The 21,691-nt window shown below is 34.0% G+C and overlaps 2 protein-coding genes and 1 pseudogene across 8 annotated transcripts; all 3 read left to right on the forward strand.

The window, feature by feature from the left end:
• The first annotated feature begins 2 nt into the window (after window positions 1-2).
• On the forward strand, window positions 3-2,068 carry LOC140831904 (uncharacterized; annotated as a pseudogene).
• Window positions 2,069-3,605: 1,537 nt separating this feature from the next.
• LOC140832619 (pentatricopeptide repeat-containing protein At1g76280-like) lies at window positions 3,606-12,086 on the forward strand. Of its 7 annotated transcripts, XM_073196730.1 has the most exons (16): window positions 3,606-3,827; window positions 3,898-3,965; window positions 4,067-4,214; window positions 4,317-4,377; window positions 4,740-4,797; window positions 5,475-5,653; window positions 5,864-5,971; window positions 6,902-7,084; window positions 7,635-8,153; window positions 8,645-8,740; window positions 8,832-9,005; window positions 9,361-9,588; window positions 10,001-10,144; window positions 10,239-10,427; window positions 11,211-11,330; window positions 11,567-12,086. In XM_073196730.1, the coding sequence occupies exons 3-16, from the start codon at window positions 4,201-4,203 to the stop codon at window positions 11,963-11,965; spliced, it is 2,472 nt and encodes an 823-aa protein (XP_073052831.1). In that variant the 5' UTR covers window positions 3,606-3,827; window positions 3,898-3,965; window positions 4,067-4,200; the 3' UTR covers window positions 11,966-12,086. The 7 variants fall into 7 exon arrangements, with proteins under 7 accessions (XP_073052831.1, XP_073052828.1, XP_073052827.1 ...); XM_073196727.1 differs by having other exon boundaries at window positions 3,606-3,965; XM_073196726.1 differs by having other exon boundaries at window positions 3,898-4,214.
• Window positions 12,087-14,555: 2,469 nt separating this feature from the next.
• On the forward strand, window positions 14,556-20,567 carry LOC140832620 (O-fucosyltransferase 16-like). The gene is made up of 10 exons (XM_073196734.1): window positions 14,556-15,040; window positions 15,129-15,182; window positions 15,271-15,361; window positions 15,511-15,587; window positions 16,103-16,191; window positions 16,274-16,454; window positions 16,932-17,113; window positions 18,360-18,462; window positions 19,316-19,647; window positions 19,750-20,567. Exons 1-10 carry the CDS (start codon window positions 14,894-14,896, stop codon window positions 20,165-20,167), a joined length of 1,674 nt encoding a protein of 557 aa, XP_073052835.1. The 5' UTR covers window positions 14,556-14,893; the 3' UTR covers window positions 20,168-20,567.
• Window positions 20,568-21,691: the final 1,124 nt, after the last annotated feature.

The raw sequence follows: 21,691 nt of genomic DNA on the forward strand, positions 1-21,691 counted from the left end.
CGGACAATGTGACATGGAACACGCTTATAGATTGTCATTGTAAGCAAGGGCATCATAATAAAGCGGAGCAATTGTTTCAAGAAATGCAGGAAAATGGGTGTCCGCCTTGCACCACAACTTATAACATTATGATCAATTCTTTTGGTGTGCAGGAGAGGTGGGATGATGTGAAGGAATTGTTGGGGAAGATGCAGGGTCAGGGACTATTGCCTAATGTTGTCACATATACTACACTAGTTGATATTTATGGACAGTCTGGTAGATTTAATGATGCAGTTGAGTGCTTAGAGGCTATGAAGTCTGCTGGATTGAAACCATCTTCCACAATGTATAATGCTCTCATCAACGCCTATGCACAGAGGGTATTTCCTGAACTTCAATTTTTATTCTTTACACCATATGTATTGTCAACCCTTGTACACATGGAGGTAGACTAATCCATGATTCAAAAAAATCCCTAATCTCCTAGGCTGCTTACGGATGGAGTTACTATAGTAATGTTCTGTTTGTCTTTGATGTATTTGAATCTGTGTTTTTTGGAAATGTGTTTACTGAATGGTTTTATCCTGATGTGTATAATGGAAGAATGCGTTTGGCCTAATAATGTGAACCATCATATGTATCTTGCTTAACAGAGCTCAGTAATTCCTGTTTTCCATCGTTTTCTTGTGTGTGCTTTTTGCACACGACTGATTGTCTTATCTTCTTCCAGATTTTTAGTTCAAGGGGTGCAATCACCCACAGTTCTCACATCCGCCTTTGAAAGTTTTATCTACTATTGTTTGTCATAATAATGTAGATTTTCTGATTGATAATCACATGTCTATTTATATATTGACAGGGATTATCTGAGCAAGCTTGTAAATGCGTTCAGGGGTCATGAGAGGAGAATGGTCTGAAACCCAGGCTATTAGCTCTTAATTCATTGATAAATGCTTTCGGCGAGACAGGCGGGACGCCGAAGCCTTTCTGTGTTGCAATTCATGAAAGATAATGTGAATGAATATATCTAACTGTTTTATATTATTATACCTCTTCTGGTGCATTTACGTTCAGCTTAATTTCCATGTGGATTCCCTTAAACGCAGAATTTCAAGCCTGATGTTGTTACTTACACCACACTCATGAAAGCCTTGATTCGTGTGGAGAAATTTGAAAGGGTAAGCCTCACTTTTACTTGCTCTTTCTAGTACAGATCATTTAGCAATTTAGTGTGTAAGCTGTCCTAGTTTTTTTTTCCCTCAAGAAAGAAATTGATGGTTGGTTAGCTTTTACCTGAAAAGGGTTCTGATTCTGCTCAAACTTCTCTTCTGAAAATAAAAACGTGTTTTTTAAAACCGATTGTATATTCAAACATAAAGTTTGTTCGTTACTTTTCCGACAAGAGCTCTTTAAAAAAAAAGCCTCCTTTGTAGAAGTTTTTCGTGAGCAAAGTGCTTATTTATATGTACAGACACGTTTTTGAAGAAGAATGAACTTTCAGATTTGAGATGATATTAGCTATAATGAAAATTTTCCTGAAACTATGTTGGAGTTTAGGTACCGGAGTTTTCGAGGAAATGCTTCTCTCTGGATGTACCCCAGATAGAAAAGCCAGAGCAATGTTAAGATCCGCTCTCAAATACATGAAGTCTAACCCTTAACTTATAGCTGATTCATTAATCATCTGGCAAAAACTCAGCCATGCAATCAATGATACCCCGCCGTTTAAACCTTTCATTAAGGTCAGTTTTTACATGCATTTCAAACTCAAACTTTACTTGATCATCCCAACATCATACCTATTCGTTTTTGCTAATCTGTGCTGGGGTCGTCATTTTCAGGTCGATTCGAACTGGGCCGGAACCTAATGAATGGTATCTTATAACACAATGTTTGTTGATCGGAAGGTCAAAGCAGCAGAGAACCAGTCAGTTCCTTGTACAATTCCTCGCAAATGCTCAAAAGTTTTTTTTTGGGGAATGTTACAATAGATTATTTATTTAAAAATTCAATGTATACCAAGTGTGAATTTGGGAGAAAAAAAGTGATTTTGTTTATTTTATTCAGTATTGGTGGGTTGGTGTTATCAGAAAATAATGATGAGTTTATCATGGTCCACGCCCCGGGACGGGGTTAATTGACACCCCGGCGTTGCTCCCAACATTTACATTCGAAAACACAAGCCTCGGAAGTACAGAATTTCAGAAACCGGTCTTTTATTCATAATAATCATTGTCTGTTACAACTCAATGACAAATGTTTTAACAGTGGAAATGTAAAACCTTAAAATTACAATGTCTGAACAGATGCAGAGGAATATAAAACATAAATCAAAACTAAGAACAACGATCTTCGTCACCAGCCCCAAAGCTTATGTTGTTCATCTTCTTCTATCAACTCTTCCTCGTTCTTATCTGAGATGAGTTTGGTGGGTGAGTGATATGATTGTCACTCAGTAATCGAGGGTGTGAATAACTCCCAGTTTTCGAAATCGTTTTCAACAGAAACAGTATACGATAATATACAGAGAACTCTTATTTTCAGAACAGTAATCGGAATTCAGAAGTTTCAGAACAGAAATCAGAATTAGTAAGCATTGAGCACGTTAGTGAATTTAATGGCTAACTGATATCAGTCCCTATATGTCTCTCCTCTAAGGGGTGAGACCTGAATCAGAATTCAGAAATGTTCAGATATATATTCCTACCATTAGTTCACTAGAGAGTTTCAGTGCTTCGAAACAGATATCATAAATCAAACATACAGAAACTATGCTTTAAAACAGATATTACAAACTGATTTCAAGATATTTATACATAAGCCCACTTACCGTAATTTGCTAAAAGTGTTTCGGTTGAAGTCTGAAATCTGTTTGTTCTTGCTACTGGTTGTACTGCTCGAAATTCAGGTTCTCACAATAATAAAATGAAAGATATGATAATTAATATGATATATTATTTTAATATAAAGTTTTTTATTTTTGTGTGTTTTGGACATTATGCTTTGTGAAATAACACAAGTTTCTTTTTGTTTTGTTTATAAATACACATCATATATATTTTTCTACCGTTGTTGAAAATATGAATGAAAGAAATGTGGATAGTTTAAATCATATTAGCGATTGATGAATTTGAGATCTAATTCACACAAAGTAATGCAATTTCGATATTAATTATGATGAATTTCAAATAATACATCTATCAAGTCTATTCTGAACTCAATATATTTTTGAATAAGTCTCTCGTGAGACGGTCTCACGAATCTTTATTTGTGAGACGGGTCAACCCTTATCGATATTCATAAAAGTAACACTCTTAGTATAAAAAGTAACTTTTTCATGGATGACTCAAATAAGAGATAAATTTTACAAAATACGACATGTGAGACTCAAATAAAAAATATGTCTCACATAATACGATCCGTAAGAATGTCTCATACAAATTTTTGCTTTTCAAAATCAAAAGAATTTATCCAATCACAAATTTATTTATGTTTGTCATGTGGACCTGTGCTTATTTTAATAAAATATTGGGCTAGATTTATTTTGAAGCAAACTTAAAGCCCATATAAAAGAGCATTTAATGATAACATAAAAAAAATCCAGTCCATTAAAATGAGGATGGACTATCCACTTCGTTGCAATCTACTCTTTTGACTTCGTTTACCCTTTACTCTTGTTCATCGATTATTTCCTCCCATTCTTTCCTTACTCGTGTTGTTCGAAGTTTATCTGATCTTTGTTAGTTTATGATTATTATTTTTTAAAAAAAATTATTAGACGGGGGTGCCGATAGTAGATTCTGGAGGGATTTTTTAGTTTGTTCTTTGTTATCCGGAGGAAAGAGGTGATTGTGGAGTAATTTCGTCTTATTTTCTTTATGATTTTCAGATTTATGATATTTTTGAGATCAATAGATAGTGGACAAAAGAGGAGGTTGTGGAGGAAACCATCGGCTGGAATGAAATGAGAATGAACGAGCCTGGTGGTTGACATGTGCCTTTTTGAGCTTGGAAATTATTTTCTGATTTTTTTTTCCAGACGCTGATTTTATCTTTCATTTTTGTTCCTCTGGTTCGCGCTTAGCTCGAGGAATGCCAGAATCGGTGTATTCTGGTTCATCAAGAAACTCAACACCCAGAGAAATTTCCAATGAACATTACAAAAAGGTGGTCGTGTGAGATAATCTAATGCTTTCATTCTACGAGGAGCCCTAGATAATGCAGAGATTCCCGTGAGTAAACTTAAATTCACTTGCAAATAATGTACATCGCGTTTGTATGTATGCGTCTTTTCATTTTATTTTGTATTGTTATCAACTTTTTTCATCAAACAGGTTGAGGGTCCCTTGGAAATCAATAGCAAATTCGTTGTCGGGATTGAGAGCACCTGAAATTGTAGGTCCCTTTTAATTTAACCTTTTGCTTGCGTAGGCTTGAAAATTTTGTTAAACAAGGTGCTGCTACTAGAGTTACTGACTTAATACTGGTTTTGGACGGAAGTTTCTGAGTTGGTATGAGGAACCCTTTAGTTCAAACTTGTTTGAATTTGTCAATCTGTTCAACCCCTTCCAATTATAAAAATGCAAACTTAAAGTTCTCATCGGTGCCTATTTTAAATTTGTTAATGAAATTGTTGGATTATATGAATCCTTATTAGTTTTTTGTTTTATGTGGAATTTTTAGAAATTTGTTATCCCAACACTTCGAGTGGAGCATTCATTGTTGAGTCATGCTGAACTTGAATTTTTTTTTGATAGGGTCGTAAGAATGGAGTTGGCTTTATGGAGACATGGAGATTTTATGGAAGTTCTGAAGGCAAGTGTTCCTTGCTCTAAATTTTTTAGATATGCATGTATTGCTTGTGGTTTTTATTTTTCATCAATAAGAATCAATATATGTGCGTGATTATCACTGTGAAAAATGTGCAGCTGATACTATTTGGGAATAAACTAGAATTATATTAATGAGTAGAAACTAACACTATCAGATAACATTGCAAACTCGTAGAAATCTGTAATAATATTTCAGAAGCATCTAACATGACATAAATTTATTGAAGAAAAAGTTCTCATTGTCTAAAAGACTTGTTCAATGAAAATTCTTCTAATTATATAAATATACTACAAATATATTTTCGAAAACTGAATAATATGGAGCTTACTCGAGTAAGTTGAAGGGAATTTGATTGACGAAGACCTTATGAACTATTTTATGGACGAGTTAGCATTTCTTGCTGGTTATCGCTTAACTTGATGCAAATAATTATCAAGCGAGGACTAATGTTTCTTCCCTTATTGAAGCATTGTGATCTCTTGGAGCTTCCAATAGTAACTGTCACTTGCACAACATAAGATGCATGTACCCCATGTATTTTCCCGTGTGTGCCTGCGCTAACATAAAAAACATTGGCTCTAATTTTGCATAGGGTATATTTTAATTCTCACTATATAAAATAATTACAATAATTACTGACGAGGTAATTGTTTTTTAAGGATATCGGAATGCTGAATCAGTTCGACCAATACAGGGGGAAATTGTTGATGCGCTATACTCAGGAGATAGAAATAGAGCTTCCCATCTCTTGTCAGAGCTTGGGGGTAGAAGCCATGCATTGCAAGCCCAGGATTTTATTTTAATACTTGAATACTGTGCTAAAAATCCTGACCCATTGGTAGGCTTTCTCCAGATTCCGTTTCTGGTGTATATCTTCCTGAATATTGGATTGTGATGTGCTTTGTCACTTTTCACAATTACATTACTTGATTAAGTACCAAATCCTGATGTCAGAGTAATCTTTGAAATTGTTTTTGGTTTTTAGGCTAGGGGGATTGCTACAGTCATTGGACATATTAATTAATGAAGATTCTTATGCTTTCTACAGTTTGTGATGGAAACTTGGAAACTTATGGAGGAAAAGGATGTTGAATTTAGTGGTAGATGTTATTTTCTCACCATTCGAGCTCTCTGTAACGGTGGTTATTTAGAAGAGGTAATTAGATACTCTACATTCTGTCTTTAATCTCATGTCAATGCTTGGGTTGCACATTGGCTCATATGATATGCTGTGTTTAGGGATTGTTTATCTCATTGGTATTGCATGACATATAATTATATTGTTCCCCGCATGTGTGTACCTCTAAGTTTGACAATTGATTAGGTACTTGAACCTAGAAAATAACTTACAAAATACCTAAATATGTGATGGGGGAAATTTCAATCAAGCTTACTAGTTGCAAACCGTATAATTCTTCAAAATTGTAATGGACAACATTGATATCCGTGATCTTAATTCACACCTTTAATCGTTAATACTCCCTCAAATCGAACATTGATTGAACTTATAAACATTGAGCCTGAAGTCAAAAGTTTTCTTCAATAATTTTGGAAACAATCTGTTTACATGGTGCGATTTGCATTCAGACCATAGTAGGGTATGGAGTGGGTATCAAGCTATCATAACATGTACATGGAAGTAAAACATGCTCTATCAACATACTTTGATCATGAAAATTTGGAGTAACTGAATGAATCAAATTAAAGAATACCTTGTTTAAAAATTTAAGTATACTGAAGCAAAATTAAAGTGAAAATGAGAAGATATAGTGTGATGCGGCAATTTTTGTTACATGCATAGGAAATTTGCCCAAAGAGGTATATATATCATCATTAAGTCCAATCATCACTTGTACATATGTACACTTGCAATGTTTGAAATGTATGATGGATTAAATCATGAAAATAATTCCATAAAGGGTGTAAATTGACCATGATTATAATTGATTCTGTCTTCTTATCGTATTCCAGCGATTTAGTTTTTACATGGCATCTTGTAACTCCTACTATTCAAAATTCATATTTGCTGCAAATAATCTCATCATTTTCATCGTTGAAATGGATCTTCTTGGGGTACTTTCATCAGGCATTAAACGTTGTAAGCTTTCTAGAAGAGAATTCAGATGAAAAAGCAACACTACCCATGTACAACAATTTGTTGAAGGCCTGTGTTCAAACGCATAGCTTAAATTATGCTAATGAATGCTTGCGTTTGATGGAGCGCCAAGGGTTGGGTAAAAATGAGATAACTTATGCTCTTCTTCTCAAGGTATGCCAAATGTTCCTTTATACACATGATTGTTGTTTGAGATTCCCCAAAAAATGTTACTGTACATGACGAAATGTCCATTGAGGAGTTACTGTTTCAAATTTAATTTGTTTTTTTCCATTTAATTGAAGAGTGTATTGTGTTTGTTCAGCATACACTGTTTGATCATAGGTAAACGCTTATGTTAACCAGGGAAATCAGTGTTGTCAATAGATTTTGAACACAAACATGGTGTTTTTACCGAGTTTTCCGGGGTGTCTCAAATGAAGTTATTCACGTGTAATTTTTTCTTTTTCTTGGGATGACCTTGTTCGCTTGGTATTTATGGGTCCCAGTGAATTTTCTATGGCACTGTGTTTTTTCCTTCTGTTTTGTGTAATTATCAGCTAGCTAGGTCCTCTTTTTCCTATATTGCCCATCTTACTTTTTTTGCTCGTCTTCCCTTGTTCTTTGTGTTGTTTCAATCTTGTGTTATGCTGCATAATGTCATGGAGTATTATTTTACTTGTTAATTGGCACAAAACTCCCTCCGATCTGAATAATTTTTCAGCTTGCAGTCTTGCAGGAGGACATCTCCTCTGTTAAATTTTTTTTGAAGGAGTGTGTCAACTTCTATTCTCTGAGCATTTTAACCCTTCGAAGGTTTATATGGACCTTCACAAGGTTGAGAGATTTGGAATCTGCTTGTGCAGCCTTACAGCAAATGGTTGCAGTTGCTTTTCAGGATTATCCCGTCATCACTAAAACTGCTGAAGGAAAGTTGTATAATTCGAGATTGGATATTCCTATGCCTATCTGTGACAAGTTGATTTTGAGTAGACGTAGCCATAATAATGATATTGTTCCGCCTTCTGATGCTGAATATTGCGAGGAAGAGGACTCCGGTAAGACTGAATGGTGGGCTAAAATTGGCGTGGATGGTGAAGAAGTCAGAGATGGTGGACCAAGTGTTTTGCAGAAGCCTATTTCTAAACAAGTTAAGAAGTTGTTGAGGTGGTCCTTCAATAACATTATTGCAACTTGTGCTAGCATGCAAAATCTCATGTTGGCTGAGAAATTGATGTCACAGGTATGGCAAATTTGTCATTTCTAATCTATGGCTCTTTTGTATCCTTGATTCGGTAAAGCGTTTCCTAAGAAGGAAAGTGGGAGGAAAGAAATTATTAACTTCTGCATGCCGATAACTACTTTAGTACTGATTTTAATTTCCTCGAATGAGTGATTTCTTAAATTTCTTTTCGCTGAAAGTTTTGATGATGGTAGTGGTGAAAGAACTAGCATGTACTCCCAAACACATGGAAATATGAGACAACAGATTGTGGCTGTTTCAGATCTTGTAACGAGTTTGCCTGAGCCATTTGTTGATCATGGATCTATTCCCTGTGTACTGTGTAGTATGAGGTACTGACTTCTTAAGACAAAAGTTGTTGCAGTGATCAAGATGTGACTATCATAACCCTGATGCTTGGGGAGAAACAAAATAATAGAAGAGTTCTGTGCGAGGGAACAAAATGAACGACAATATATAAATTACATAAATTCTTGGTGTCCTTTTGACAGATGCAAAGTCTTGGCTTGGAACTGTCATGCAATACCTATGATGGCTTCATAAGAGCTCTGATTTCTGTGAAAGGTTTTCGTGATGGCATGGAAGTGGTAATATATGACCTCCATTTTGTAGATATTTCCAGGGCCCTTTTCTTTGAATTTATAATGATAATTCCCTGCATCGCTCATCTGTTTGCAGCTAAAAGTCATGCAACAGAAAAATATGAGGCCTTATGATTCAACTCTTGCAGCCATATCAACAAGCTGTAGTAGGGGTTTAGAACTGGATTTGGCTGAGATGTTTTTGAATCAAATGTCACAATGCCCTTCTACTTATCCTTATAATGCTTTCCTTGAAGCATGTGATACTCTAGTAAGTGAGCAATAACTCTTTATATGAATCAGTTATAAACGATTCATTCACTGTTTAGTTGAAGTTATTCCACATTTTCCCTGCATATTAGCATTGATAATCAGTTGGGATGTTTTTGAATATTGAGGAATCTTGGGAGCTGAATCTGACATTTGAGAGATTATCGGAAATCATTTTTATTACTTTTCTCAAGATGCACATTAATATCTTATATATATATTTCAGGTGCATCTCATTTACATCTTATGCTTATTCATATTGAGATCTTATGCTTATTGTTTGGGTGCATATGCCATGGAATTAACTAAAATGAAATGTGAATGCCTCATACTGCATGTTCTTAATAATGTTGTAGGACCATCCGGAACGTGCTCTTCAAGTAATTGCTAAAATGAGAAGATTGAATATTCTGCCTGATATCAAGACCTACGAACTGCTGTTTTCATTATTTGGCAACGTCAATGCACCTTATGAAGACGGAAATATGTTGTCACAAGTTGCTGTTGCTAAAAGAATATATGCCATTGAAATGGATATGATAAGGCATGGCATCCCGCACAATCATCTATCAATGCAAAACCTTGTAAGTCTACAGCAGTAGCAGTTAACTCAGATCTATTTCAAACCTGACATCTGAAACAGGGGTGCAAGTTTTGTCCTCGTTGATAGTTTGCATGTGATTTTTAAAATAGACGCATAACCCGATAAACTTATAGATGAATTCATTTATTTGACTGCCTGCACACTATTCTCCTGCTAGTTCACCTGTTTCTTAAATCTTAAATATTGATGGTCCTGTGAGGAATGGCTCTGAACACTTTTCTTGGTTAACCATGTTCATTTAGTTTTTAATTATGAATTAATAACTCAGAGCAAAAAAAAACATTTCATCAAGTGAACTATTGCATTGGAATCTAGAGGATAGCTTTTGATCTGAATTGCACAAATGGAATTTGCATGCCATTTACTCCTCAGTCCTTCCTGGTTTTTGGCAGCTGAAAGCCCTTGGAACTGAGGGAATGATGAAGGAGCTTATTCAGTACTTACATGTTGCTGAAAACAAGTTTTCTCATGGAAGCACTTACGTAGGGATACCCATTTATAACACTGTTTTGCATGGACTTGTTGAGGCTAAAGAAGTAAGTAGCTTTTAGTATATGCTGACCTTATTTTAAAACTAGTTATGCATTCTCACATGACATATAATTGACGATAAATTTGTGTTCTGTTAAGAGTGGTGTTGCAATTGAGATATTCAGGAGTATGATTTCATGTGGATACTCGGTGGATGCAGCCACTTACGATATCATGATTGATTGCTGTAGTAATATAAGATGTTACAAATCGGCTTGCGGAATGGTTTCTATGATGATCCGTGGTGGGTTCTGTCCAAATGCAGTTACTTATACTGCTCTCATAAAGGTATTCTCTTAGGTTCCCATTCTTTTTGCTAAGTTTAAATCACTTTGTGATTTGGAAAAAAGTTCATTTTGTTGCAAAAGTATTAGACTTGTGGATTCTAAGTATGATATGACGCTACATCGATTTAAATATAAAACAATTCTCTGTGGTGCCTCCCACACATTTTGACTTTCATAATAAGTGGTTTCAACATGGTATTTGTGCTATAGGTTAGAGGCTCAAGACTACCCTATATATTTTATGAAGTTGGTCTTGAGTTGTGTTTTTTGTGCCGAACTCCCAGCCTACTTATAGGTGTATGTTTTCGATATTAGTTTGAGGAATTATATTCCTTGATCTCTGGCTTACTTGGTTAAGTATAAAACTAGTTTCTGATGTCCCCAATGAGCTCGGACATTTGGGAAAACGGTTTCAATAGAATTCCTGATCATTGTTTTGCCGGAATAATCTGTAGATAGGTAGGTGTCTTCCACTACTGTTTTCTTGTTGTTAAAAGTTGGGAATATTTTAACAATCACACATCCAGGCCTCTCAGAGTGACAGTAACTCTAGTTTTAGCTCTTTTTTTATATTTTGTTTTTAACTACGTGCTGGCTCACCTTTAAGCAACAGATTCTGTCATGGACACTTCATGACCAATTCGGTTAATTTGCAGTTATATTCAGTAATCCAACATCTGGCATCCTTCTACTAGACTTTCCTATTGTTCCACCATCACATGTCTCTGAGTAGCAACAGAATTATGTAAGATGACAAATTTTATTAAATTATCATTTTTTTCAGAACTTGTTGAAATTTGATCGCTTCGATGAGGTGATTAAATTACTAGAACAGTGCAGCTCAGACGGGATTCAACCTGATCTAGTGTTGTATAACACCATTCTTCATGGAGCAAGTGATAAGGTAACGAAGTGTTTGAGATATCATAGGAATTCACAAGTTGTAAAACTCAAAATATTTAGTGTTGGAAGTAGAGCTTTGAGGGGTTCTGTAAGTTGTGAGCTGGAGTTGGATATCTTGTACCTTGCTAGTGAATAAGTCAGACGTCATCATGGATTTCAGACCATGCTAGCTCGAAAATTTTCTTTTTATTTTATATTTTACTGACTGTATGTTCCATGTGTGAATGAAATATTCAGGGACGACTTGATGTGATCGAGTTCATCATTGAAAGAATGCATCAAGAGAAGATCCAACCTGATCCATCAACCTGTACTCATGTTTTCTCTGCATATGTAGACAAAGGCTTCTGTATCACTGCCATGGAAGCATTACAAGTTTTAAGTTTGAGAATGATATCTTTAGAGGATGATATTCTTGAAGAGAACAGGCTTGAGTATGAGGATCTAATTTTTAGGGAGGACTTGGAGGCCGAGTCACAGATTATTGAGATTTTCAAAGATTCTACAAATCTTGCTGTTGCCTTACTGTACTTGAGATGGTGTGCCATTTCTTCATTTCCAATAGCTTGGCTACCAAGTCAAAGTCCCTGGGCAAAAAGGCTTTCGACTGATAATGCTTTTAGATGGAGTGGCTAATGTACCAATGAGTGTATACCTCAAGAAAAACATGTGACCCGGCTAGAATCTGTATATTTACTTCAGTTCTAACCACGCAAATCAACCCACTCCACAGTTCCTCGATCCGGCACGCAAATCTGCAATCCATGGAAGAGACCAATGAGATTGGATTGCGCTGAGTATTTAGAGCTTGATTCATTCTATCATTTGATCAGACTCAAGATATCTCCAATGAGAGGAAAAGTCCAACGAGGATTTTAAGGCTCATTGATGTTCATACGGACTTGGGTTTCATCAGTTTGTTTGCTAGATGACATTACTAGGGTGAAGTATCAAAGTTTCAAATGAGAAACATCTTCATTTTTTTTTTTTTTTTTGTGATTTTTGAGACGAAGTTTTACTTTTTAACATGTAGTAAAACTGAACAATGTCGAGCAACAGCCATGAGCCACAATATTTGAAATTTATAACTTTGCTATTTGTTTACGTTTAGCTAAATTTTCGAATTCAATAATCACGAAATCTACTACGTGTTTTTTTATACATGAAGCGATATTTGACGACGACAATATGATATAATATAAAACTCCAACTGGTATCTTGAAACTCGGTGCAAATCTGTTTGACTCGGGCCGGCATGTGAAATCTTCGTTAAAGATGATGTGACAACTCCATTGGGATTGTCGCAGATCTCATCTCGTTCAATCGAAATATCTCAACTTGTTATCTCATGTCATGTATTATGGTGTGAACCCTCGCTCCCCAGGTGCGGTATGTTTTATCTGACCGTCGGCAAAAATTTGTATGAGATGGACTCACGGATCGTATTTATGAGATGTATCTGTTATTGAGATCATCTATAAAAAAAATATTATTTTTTATGTTAAAAATATTACTTTTTATTGTAGATATCGATAAGATTGATCCTCATATGAAGATCCACTCCCAATAGAGTATAGTTATTGTCGTCCAAATATGTAAGTAATAATTCGAGATAATAATTACATTATAATAAAAATATAAAATAGTAAAATATTATGTAATATTTCCAAACCTTCCACCCATCATCGATAATAATTATCTTCTCTCATATTAAACAAATCTCCTAAATTAATCTACAAATATAAAAGAGTACGTCTCTTGTGAGACGATATCACGAATTTTTATATGTGAGACGAGTCAATCATACCAAAATTCACAATAAAAAATAATACTCTTAACATTAAAAATAATATTTTTTAATAGATGACCTAAATAAGAGATCTGTCTCACAAAATACGATCCTTAAGATCGTCTCACACAAATTTTTACCGATACCACCATGCAATTAAATAAGGGATCGGTTGTTGAAGAGTTCGTAGCCCATGTTGGAACGCAGCGTGAATAAAGGTATAATTATATAATCCACACATGCATACGTACAGACGTATAGTCAATCATCGAGTGCATGTGTCTTACGTATCTTTTACGTAGGATCCACACATATGTTATATATAATATATATATATATATATATATATATATATACATATAATTGTACTCATTATTTATTTATTTTAATACTTTTTTTGCTCCCAATTACGTTCATTTTTTTGAACTTATTATTTTTTGAGAGATTAATTTATAGATAAAAAAAACTAATAATAAACAGTATTCTAGAAGGATACGTCCCCCATTTTTAGAACTGCTTAGGAGGCCGCTTAATTTAATATATATAAATTTTTTATTTTATTTAAATTTTAATTTTTTAAGAAAAATTGTTCGACAGATTTTTCTATAAATTTGCATCGGATAAAAATAAGTAATATGCAATTGATTTTGAGTTTGAATATGATATAATATGAATTATTAAAAAAATATGTAGATGAACAAGAAGAATTAGATATTTAGATTAAAAAACCGTCTAAGCAGCCGTCTAAACACTAAGCGATGGATGATAGCTCGTTTACCATCTAATTCTTTGTAGAACATTGATAATAAGACGTGATTTAAGCTCATATATATGAGATAATTAAAGATAAAATGATATAATTAAATATAGTAAAGATATTATCAGGTAAATTTTTCTCCAGATGTTATTGCTTGCTAGGCTAGGCTACATCGTGTTAAAAACATTTGGTTGGGATTTGAATAGTTTAATCTTCAACGATGCACAAAAAATAAAATCAATCTTGAATGAATATAAAAACAATGCATGTTTCCTAAAAAAATAAAATAATGCATGTTTTGCCGACACGAAATAAGATAAGTTTTGAATTATTTAATTTTATTTTTTTCAAAAAAACCGACAAAAAAAAGTAAAAGTAAAAGATTCCTGTTGTCACGAAAGGTAAAAGATAAAAACTCGTGTGAGACAATTTTACGTGTCGTATGTTGTGAGAAAAATTTTTTATTTGGGCCATCCATGAAAAATTATTATTTTTTACGCTAAAAATATTATTTTATATTGTGAATATCGATAGGATTGATCCGTCTCAAGATAAAGATTCGCGATATCGTCTCATAATAGACTTACTAATGACAAAATATATATAATTTATATCCCATCAAAAAATTAAAAAAAAAGTCGAAGTCAAAAAATCAAAAAGGGGAAAAAACAAGAATATGGTTCATTACTTGATTGATCTTCAAAGTCCTATCCAATCCCAAACAAAGCCCTAACATTCATTTATGCGCAAATCACTCGAATTGAATCTCGTTAAATCCTGAAGATCTTACTGGAGATGCTTCCTGTGAATTCCCAATTGTCGATGTAAATAATGAATTACCATTCCAGCTTCCCCAATCCTCTGTTCTCTTTTGTAAAATAATTCAAACATTGCCACCACAAATTTGAAGTTAAAAAAATCAACTTCGTTCCCTGCATTCCCCCCCTGAACCACAACATTTCTCTCCTTTTTCTGGGTTGTTATCCGTTCCCCTACCGGTCGCCGGCCGTTGTTATACATGGCCATTCCTCGGCGGCGCCACCAGTTCCGCCGCCGCATGATCCCGGCCATCTGTGCCATTTCCGCTGCTCTGCTAATCCTATTTGGTTTCCTCTCTTTTCTCACCCCCTCTCCTACCGGCGATGATCACCTCCGCCGCACGATGGTATCCATATTTTTTTCCAAAAGGATTGTTTTTGTTGATTAGATAATGCTGTTGTTGAATTGGTGGTGTCATTTGTTTGCTGTTTTAGATGGATGTTGAGATTGGCGATGGAAATAGAGCCACGCCAGAGTTTGGTGTCCTGGTAAGGGTTTTATTTGCGCGCTTTAGAATATGGCTGGGATCAAGAGTTTTTATACTGAATGTGATTTGTGTTGGGTAATGAAATGTAGAACAGTGTGGGAGTGCATGATCGTGATCTTTGGAGCTCTAAAAATGCGAAGTTTTACCATGGGTGCAGCACTGCCAGCAACAAATTTGCAAGTGTGTAAATTCGTGCAGCATATTCATTTTATGTGACTTCCTTTTGATATGTTGGTGTTATTTTTTGATTTAGAATTTGTTTCTGGTTCCTGCGTTTCATGTTGCTATATTTGCTGAACATTGCTTAAATATCATGGTTTAATTAACAGAAGCAGCTGCTGTTACAAAACCCAATCGATACTTGGCAATTGCAACAAGTGGTGGTCTAAACCAGCAAAGAACTGGGGTATTAAATGCATGAATTCTCACTTTTGTTTTTCTTTTTGTCATGGATCGTGAAGGATTTTTATTTGTAATTATTGGTCAAGCTTTTCTGAAGAACGAGTTATTATTTTCACCCTTTACTTGTGTCAATTAATGGAAGAGAAGTATTAGGAATTGTGTTGAATTGGAACCAAGGACTTGGTGTGTTTTTATTGACACTTTATGGAAGATGTATTAATCATAATCTTGTCATCGTTAATTGCCCTTGGGTATTTGTGAAATACATGTAATTTTTTGTGACGTAGAGAATATGAATCACATTCTCTCTCTCTCTCTGAACTTACGGTTTTATAATATAATAATAATTTAAAACATAATTTATGCTATGCCAGTTTCCTCTGTCCTAATCGTAAACATTAAGTTCAGTTGAGAAAGATGGTGACATGCATGGTGGTAAAAGCTTAATTAGCTTTGCACGATGGATTTAGAACTTGCCTTTAGGATCTGAAGTTTGTCCTTATTGTGAATTCTTTGCAGATAACTGATGCTGTTGTTGCTGCTCGCATCTTGAACGCAACCCTCGTCGTCCCAAAATTGGACAAAAAGTCTTTCTGGAAGGACGATAGGTATTTCCTTTAAAGTGCATTTGAGTAGCTCTTACACTTTTGTTGCTTCCTTCTAGGTTTTCAATGTTACTTTCTTATGCAGCAACTTTTCAGATATCTTCAACGTTGATTGGTTTATATCATATCTAGCAAAAGATGTTAAAATCATAAAAGAGCTCCCCAGAAGAAAGCGTGTTCAGAATCCATATACTATGCGTGTTCCAAGAAAATGCAATGAACGTTGCTATGTTAACCGTTTATTACCAGTACTTGTAAAGAAACATGTGAGTTGACTCGTGAAAATTGTTATCCTTACATTGTATACCTTTTCTCTATCGTATACTTCTTTCGACAGATGGAGACAATAAAAGTGAATTTGTTACTCTGTGGAATCATATTATTAGTTGCAATTTGCAGTTTGTCTTGCATATGTTTTTCTTGATTTGGTTAGAGTTCATGTATCAATTCAGCCAAGCATGCCAAGATGAACACCTACCTTTTTAAATGTTGTCTTGTGATAGCTTTTAGGATACATGTAATATATGACCTATATAACTTGATCAATTTCTTCATACTTTGACTGGCCCTAGTTCTGCATGTAATGATTTACTGAAACACTCGAAAACAAATTGTGGCTGCTTGTTGGGTTGTGTTTAGCCTCATGTTTTCTCAAGCCAGTAACGATGATGCCATTCTCCACTTTTTTCTATTTAGCTTGCTGTTACCCAGAAAATTATTTAATGGAATTATTTTTGTTACAGGCTGTCCAGCTGACCAAATTCGACTATAGACTTTCAAATAGGTTGGATGTGGACCTACAAAAGCTTAGGTGCAGAGTCAACTATCATGCTCTGAAGTTCACAGACCCCATTCTTGGTATGGGTGCTAAATTGGTGCAGAGAATGAGAGTGAGGAGCAAGCACTACGTAGCTCTTCATTTAAGGTGCCTAAATGATGTTTGGGTGAATGGTTTTTCGATTTTGAACTTATTCCTTTACTTCCCTTTCAGATCTTTCATCAGCATGGTATTTTGATTACCTATAATATAATATATTTCTTTAGATACCTCACTTGATCTTTTTGTAATTACAATTATACCTCTTGATTTTTGGGTTTTCTACTTTTGCATTCAGGTCATGTTTGGTATGGTTGAATGAAATAAGATAGGAATTGAATAAATTTTGGAATGGAATACAATTAATTCCTATGATTGACATAAGAAAAAATGGAATGGAATACAATTATTTTTAATAATCAAATCATATTATATAAAAAATAGTTAGATAATAATTATTCTATATTATTTCATATCACTTATCATCATCATTATTTATTTTATTATAATTTTTATTAAATAATTATTATTAATATTTTATTTGGTATATCATTATTATAGTTTTATTATTTTTACTCAAAATATTAATTATTATTATTAATATTATATTATTACTATCATTATCTATGATTATATTAATATATGTTGTTATTATTGTTGAATTAATTATTAATCATATTTAATTATTATTATCGTTGTTTTACCATGTTATTATTAAATGGTAATTATTATTATTATTTTATTTATTTATTAAATATAATTATTATGGAAAAAACTAGTATGAAACGGTCTCACGAGTCGTATTTTGTGAGACGGATCTGTTATTTGAGTCATCCATGAAAAAATATTACTTTTTATGCTAAGAGTATTACTTTTTTATGGTGAATACCGGTAAGATTGACCCGTCTCATTGATAAAGATTCGTGAGATCGTCTCACAAGAGACCTACTCAATTATTATATATATTGTAATTTAAAAATTACTATTAATTTAATACTATTTTTATAATTTTATTTATAATAAAATTATATTTTTTTTATTGATTTTATTAATTATTATTATAAATATTTATACCAAAAATATTTCAAAAATAAAATGAGATATATATATATAAAGTTGAGAAAATGGGAATGCCAACCAACATGGTAAGACCATTGGAATGACATTCCAAAAGCTATACAAACAAAAAAATGGAATGAAATTGTCCATTCCCACCTCATTCCATCCTACCAAGCATGTCATTAGTGTTTGTACTTTTCATTTAATCTACTTTTGGCTTTTGAAGAGCCAGTCGATTTATTCTGAAATGGCAAGTTAGGATTGTTTTTTATGCAGGTTTTGCTTTCTTTTACAGGTTTGAACCTGATATGCTTGCATTCTCGGGATGTTATTATGGTGGAGGAGACAAAGAAAGAAAGGAATTGGGTAAAATACGGCGGAGGTGGAAAACTTTACATGTAAGTTTTCATATTTCAGCATTTCGTGTTTAATTTTTTTAATGACATATTTTTCGCCCTCATCCTCAAAGTATTGAGGGTTTACCGTTTAATTCCTGAACTCAAAATGTGCCATTTTACTCTATAAACCTTGAAGTATATACCAACTTGGAAGTTTCATTTAAATCTGGAAACCAACCTCAGAAGGAATTAACAGTTTGTGTAGATCTGGTTTTATGCGTTATAAAATAAAAAAAAAATACGTGAAAATGCACGGTGATATCTTCATTGGCATTTTAAGTAAGATCTTTCACTACAAAAAAGTCTTAGAATATGCATTTTGCCCCCTCTCCCCCAAAACTTTAATCAATTTTGACATTAGGTTGGTTTTAGATTTGAATGAAAAGGTGCGAAATGGGTCCCATTTTTTAATTTTAGAGGGGTTTACTATGCTACCATTTAACATTGGAAAGATTACTTGCCTTTTTTGTAAGTCTTAATGAGGATGGCAAAACAATGAGACACAGTTGAATAACAATAATTGGTTGGTAATTACCTTCCAGAACCAGGTAGTTTTTTTCCTTCTCTTTTGGGGTGGGAAGTTGGTGGCGGTTGGTCTATGAGTTGACTGTTTTGAACCAACTTACATAAATGGAGAGTTTTCACTGAGATATGTTTAGTTAGATTTTAACTTGAAGGATGTAATTGTTGATGTTCTATACAATTCCAGCGAGTATTTTGATATACTGAGTTGCTGGCTCATTTGCTTTGTGTGTCCTTTCAATGCACAAAGGATCAAACTACCTTTCTACTTTCTGGAAATAGTTTAATAGGCAACATGAATCAAAATTGAGTATCATGGATTAATTTTCAGATTGGTGATCCAGAGAGAGGGAGACGGCAAGGGAAATGCCCCCTTACTCCTGAGGAAGTTGGTCTTGTGCTAAGAGCCCTTGGGTATGACACAGATACTCATATTTATGTAGCGTCTGGAGAAGTATATGGTGGGGAAGAGACATTGGCCCCCTTAAAGGCTCTTTTCCCCAATTTCTATTCGAAAGATACCATAGCAAAGAAGGAAGAGTTGCAGCCTTTTTCTCAGTATTCCTCTCGAATGGCTGCACTTGATTTTATAGTTTGCGATGAAAGTGATGTGTTTGTTACAAATAACAACGGAAACATGGCCAAAATTTTAGCAGGGCGAAGGTTTGCTTTCCTTTCCCTCTGATTTTTTGTTTCTACTTTTTTCTGTGACTTTTAATTATTCTCATCGCCAAATTCTAATGCATTTATAGCTCTCGCTTTCAGGAGATATTTTGGACACAAACCGACAATTCGTCCAAATGCTAAGAAGCTGTACAGACTGTTCTTGAACCGAAATAACATGACCTGGGAAGAGTTTGCCTCAAAAGTTCGTGTGTATCAGAGAGGTTTCATGGGAGAGCCGAAGGTGAGGCCCGGGAGGGGTGTTTTTCATGAAAACCCATCTTCCTGCATTTGTGAAGACTCTGAAGCCAAAAAGACCATGGATCCGATCCCAAAACATAAGAAAGACACAAATGTAGCAGTCGAAGATCAAAACCCTAATGATGAACCAGAATGGTCTGATCCTGAAGATGAAGATGATCAAATGAATCAGCTGGGCAAGTTTCCCCGCAATGAAACTTCCTCAGACTATGACACAGTACCCGAAGAGCCTGAGTTGGAGGAGTTCCTTTCTGATTGAATGCTGAAAGTCATCAGTGTATATAAGCTTTCCTGTTCAATCAATCTGCTGCTTCAAGTGACTAGTCCGCTCATGGTCTTGAGAGTCTGGAGGGCTGTAAATAACATGCTGCATGGACAGCAGACAATATTTTCTTAAATCCGTAGTGTGTATACAAAAGTAGAACACGGAAACATTACTTTGCCAATTAACTTGGCAGCAAATTTGAGGAAATTTATTTAGATATCGATTCAAAACCTGTATATAAATCTGATTTTTTTCTTTCAACATTGTGTAAATAATTGTTGTATCATAAAACTTGAGGGAGGGTAGGGAAATGGATGGCTCTGGGGATTGTGTAAATTTTCTTGCTGTTTATTTTTGTATAAAAAAAACACACCTCAAATCTTCCTGAGGTATTCTACTAATTGAAATATGTTGATGTATCTTTTCTATATAGAGGTTGCCTCGTTTTTCATTTCTTAAAATGATCCTTCGAACTCCAAAGATAAATTAAATATTTGTGTGGTCGTTCAGGCTTGGTATCCAATATGTATGGAGATTTGTCTCGGTTCGAGCTTGGAAAGAAGATAGATTCAAAAGAGGAACTGACAAGTTTTGGGCCTCTGCCATTTTTCATCCGACTGTGTAATTTTTACACATAAAAACGTAAAATAAATTGACTAACTCCTGGAACAACACTCAAATAATAATTATACAAATATGTTGTTTGATATTTGAGTTATTCTATCTCTTGAAATGTCCAGTGTATTTGTATAATTATTTTTTACCTTATTAATAAATATAATTTTCAAAAAAATAACATAAAACAAAACGTCTAATTAACCTTATCAGCACACTCTGAACCCCATATTAGGTGATATTTTGTTCGGCTACGTGAGTTACTACCACTGGTCTGTTATGACCAAGCCATTGACTCTAATGGAGAAAATGAAACTAAAAAAACTTCCATTTACTAAGTGGGAATTTTGAAACTAGAGTGTCGTTATAATTTGCACACGCCGAGGTAGTTTTGGAGATATTTTGCTTATTTTAAACTGATTATTCTAGAGATTATTTTAAAGTTGGTGAGAAGCTAAAGTAATAAGTGTTTGAAAATAAAAGTCTAAAGTTAATACAAACTAAAATTTGAGTTGAGTGTTTGGAGAATAATTGCTTCAAACTTAATTTTTATTTAAACGGAAACTATATTCTTGAAAAAATATATAAGATTAATAAAAATATATAAAAATAGACAAAATTTGTATAAATACAGAAAATATGTAAAAAAAAATCAAAATGCAAATTATATAAATGATTATTTAAAAAATAAATATAATATGAAAATTATTTTAACAATACAAATGTCAACTTGTAATTTTAAACTTTAAACCAAAAAACAAAAGCAAGAAAAAGCATAATATTCTTACTTCTATTTTTTGGATAAATGTTACGGAAGTTAAAGTTAACATTCACATATACTCAAAAGCACTTTTATGTAGCCAGAATCTAAGAAGCGCTTCTTAGAGCTCTCTCAAATATTTT

The sequence above is a fragment of the Primulina eburnea genome, chromosome 5, assembly GCF_022965805.1.
Source record: "Primulina eburnea isolate SZY01 chromosome 5, ASM2296580v1, whole genome shotgun sequence".
NCBI lineage: Eukaryota > Viridiplantae > Streptophyta > Magnoliopsida > Lamiales > Gesneriaceae > Primulina > Primulina eburnea.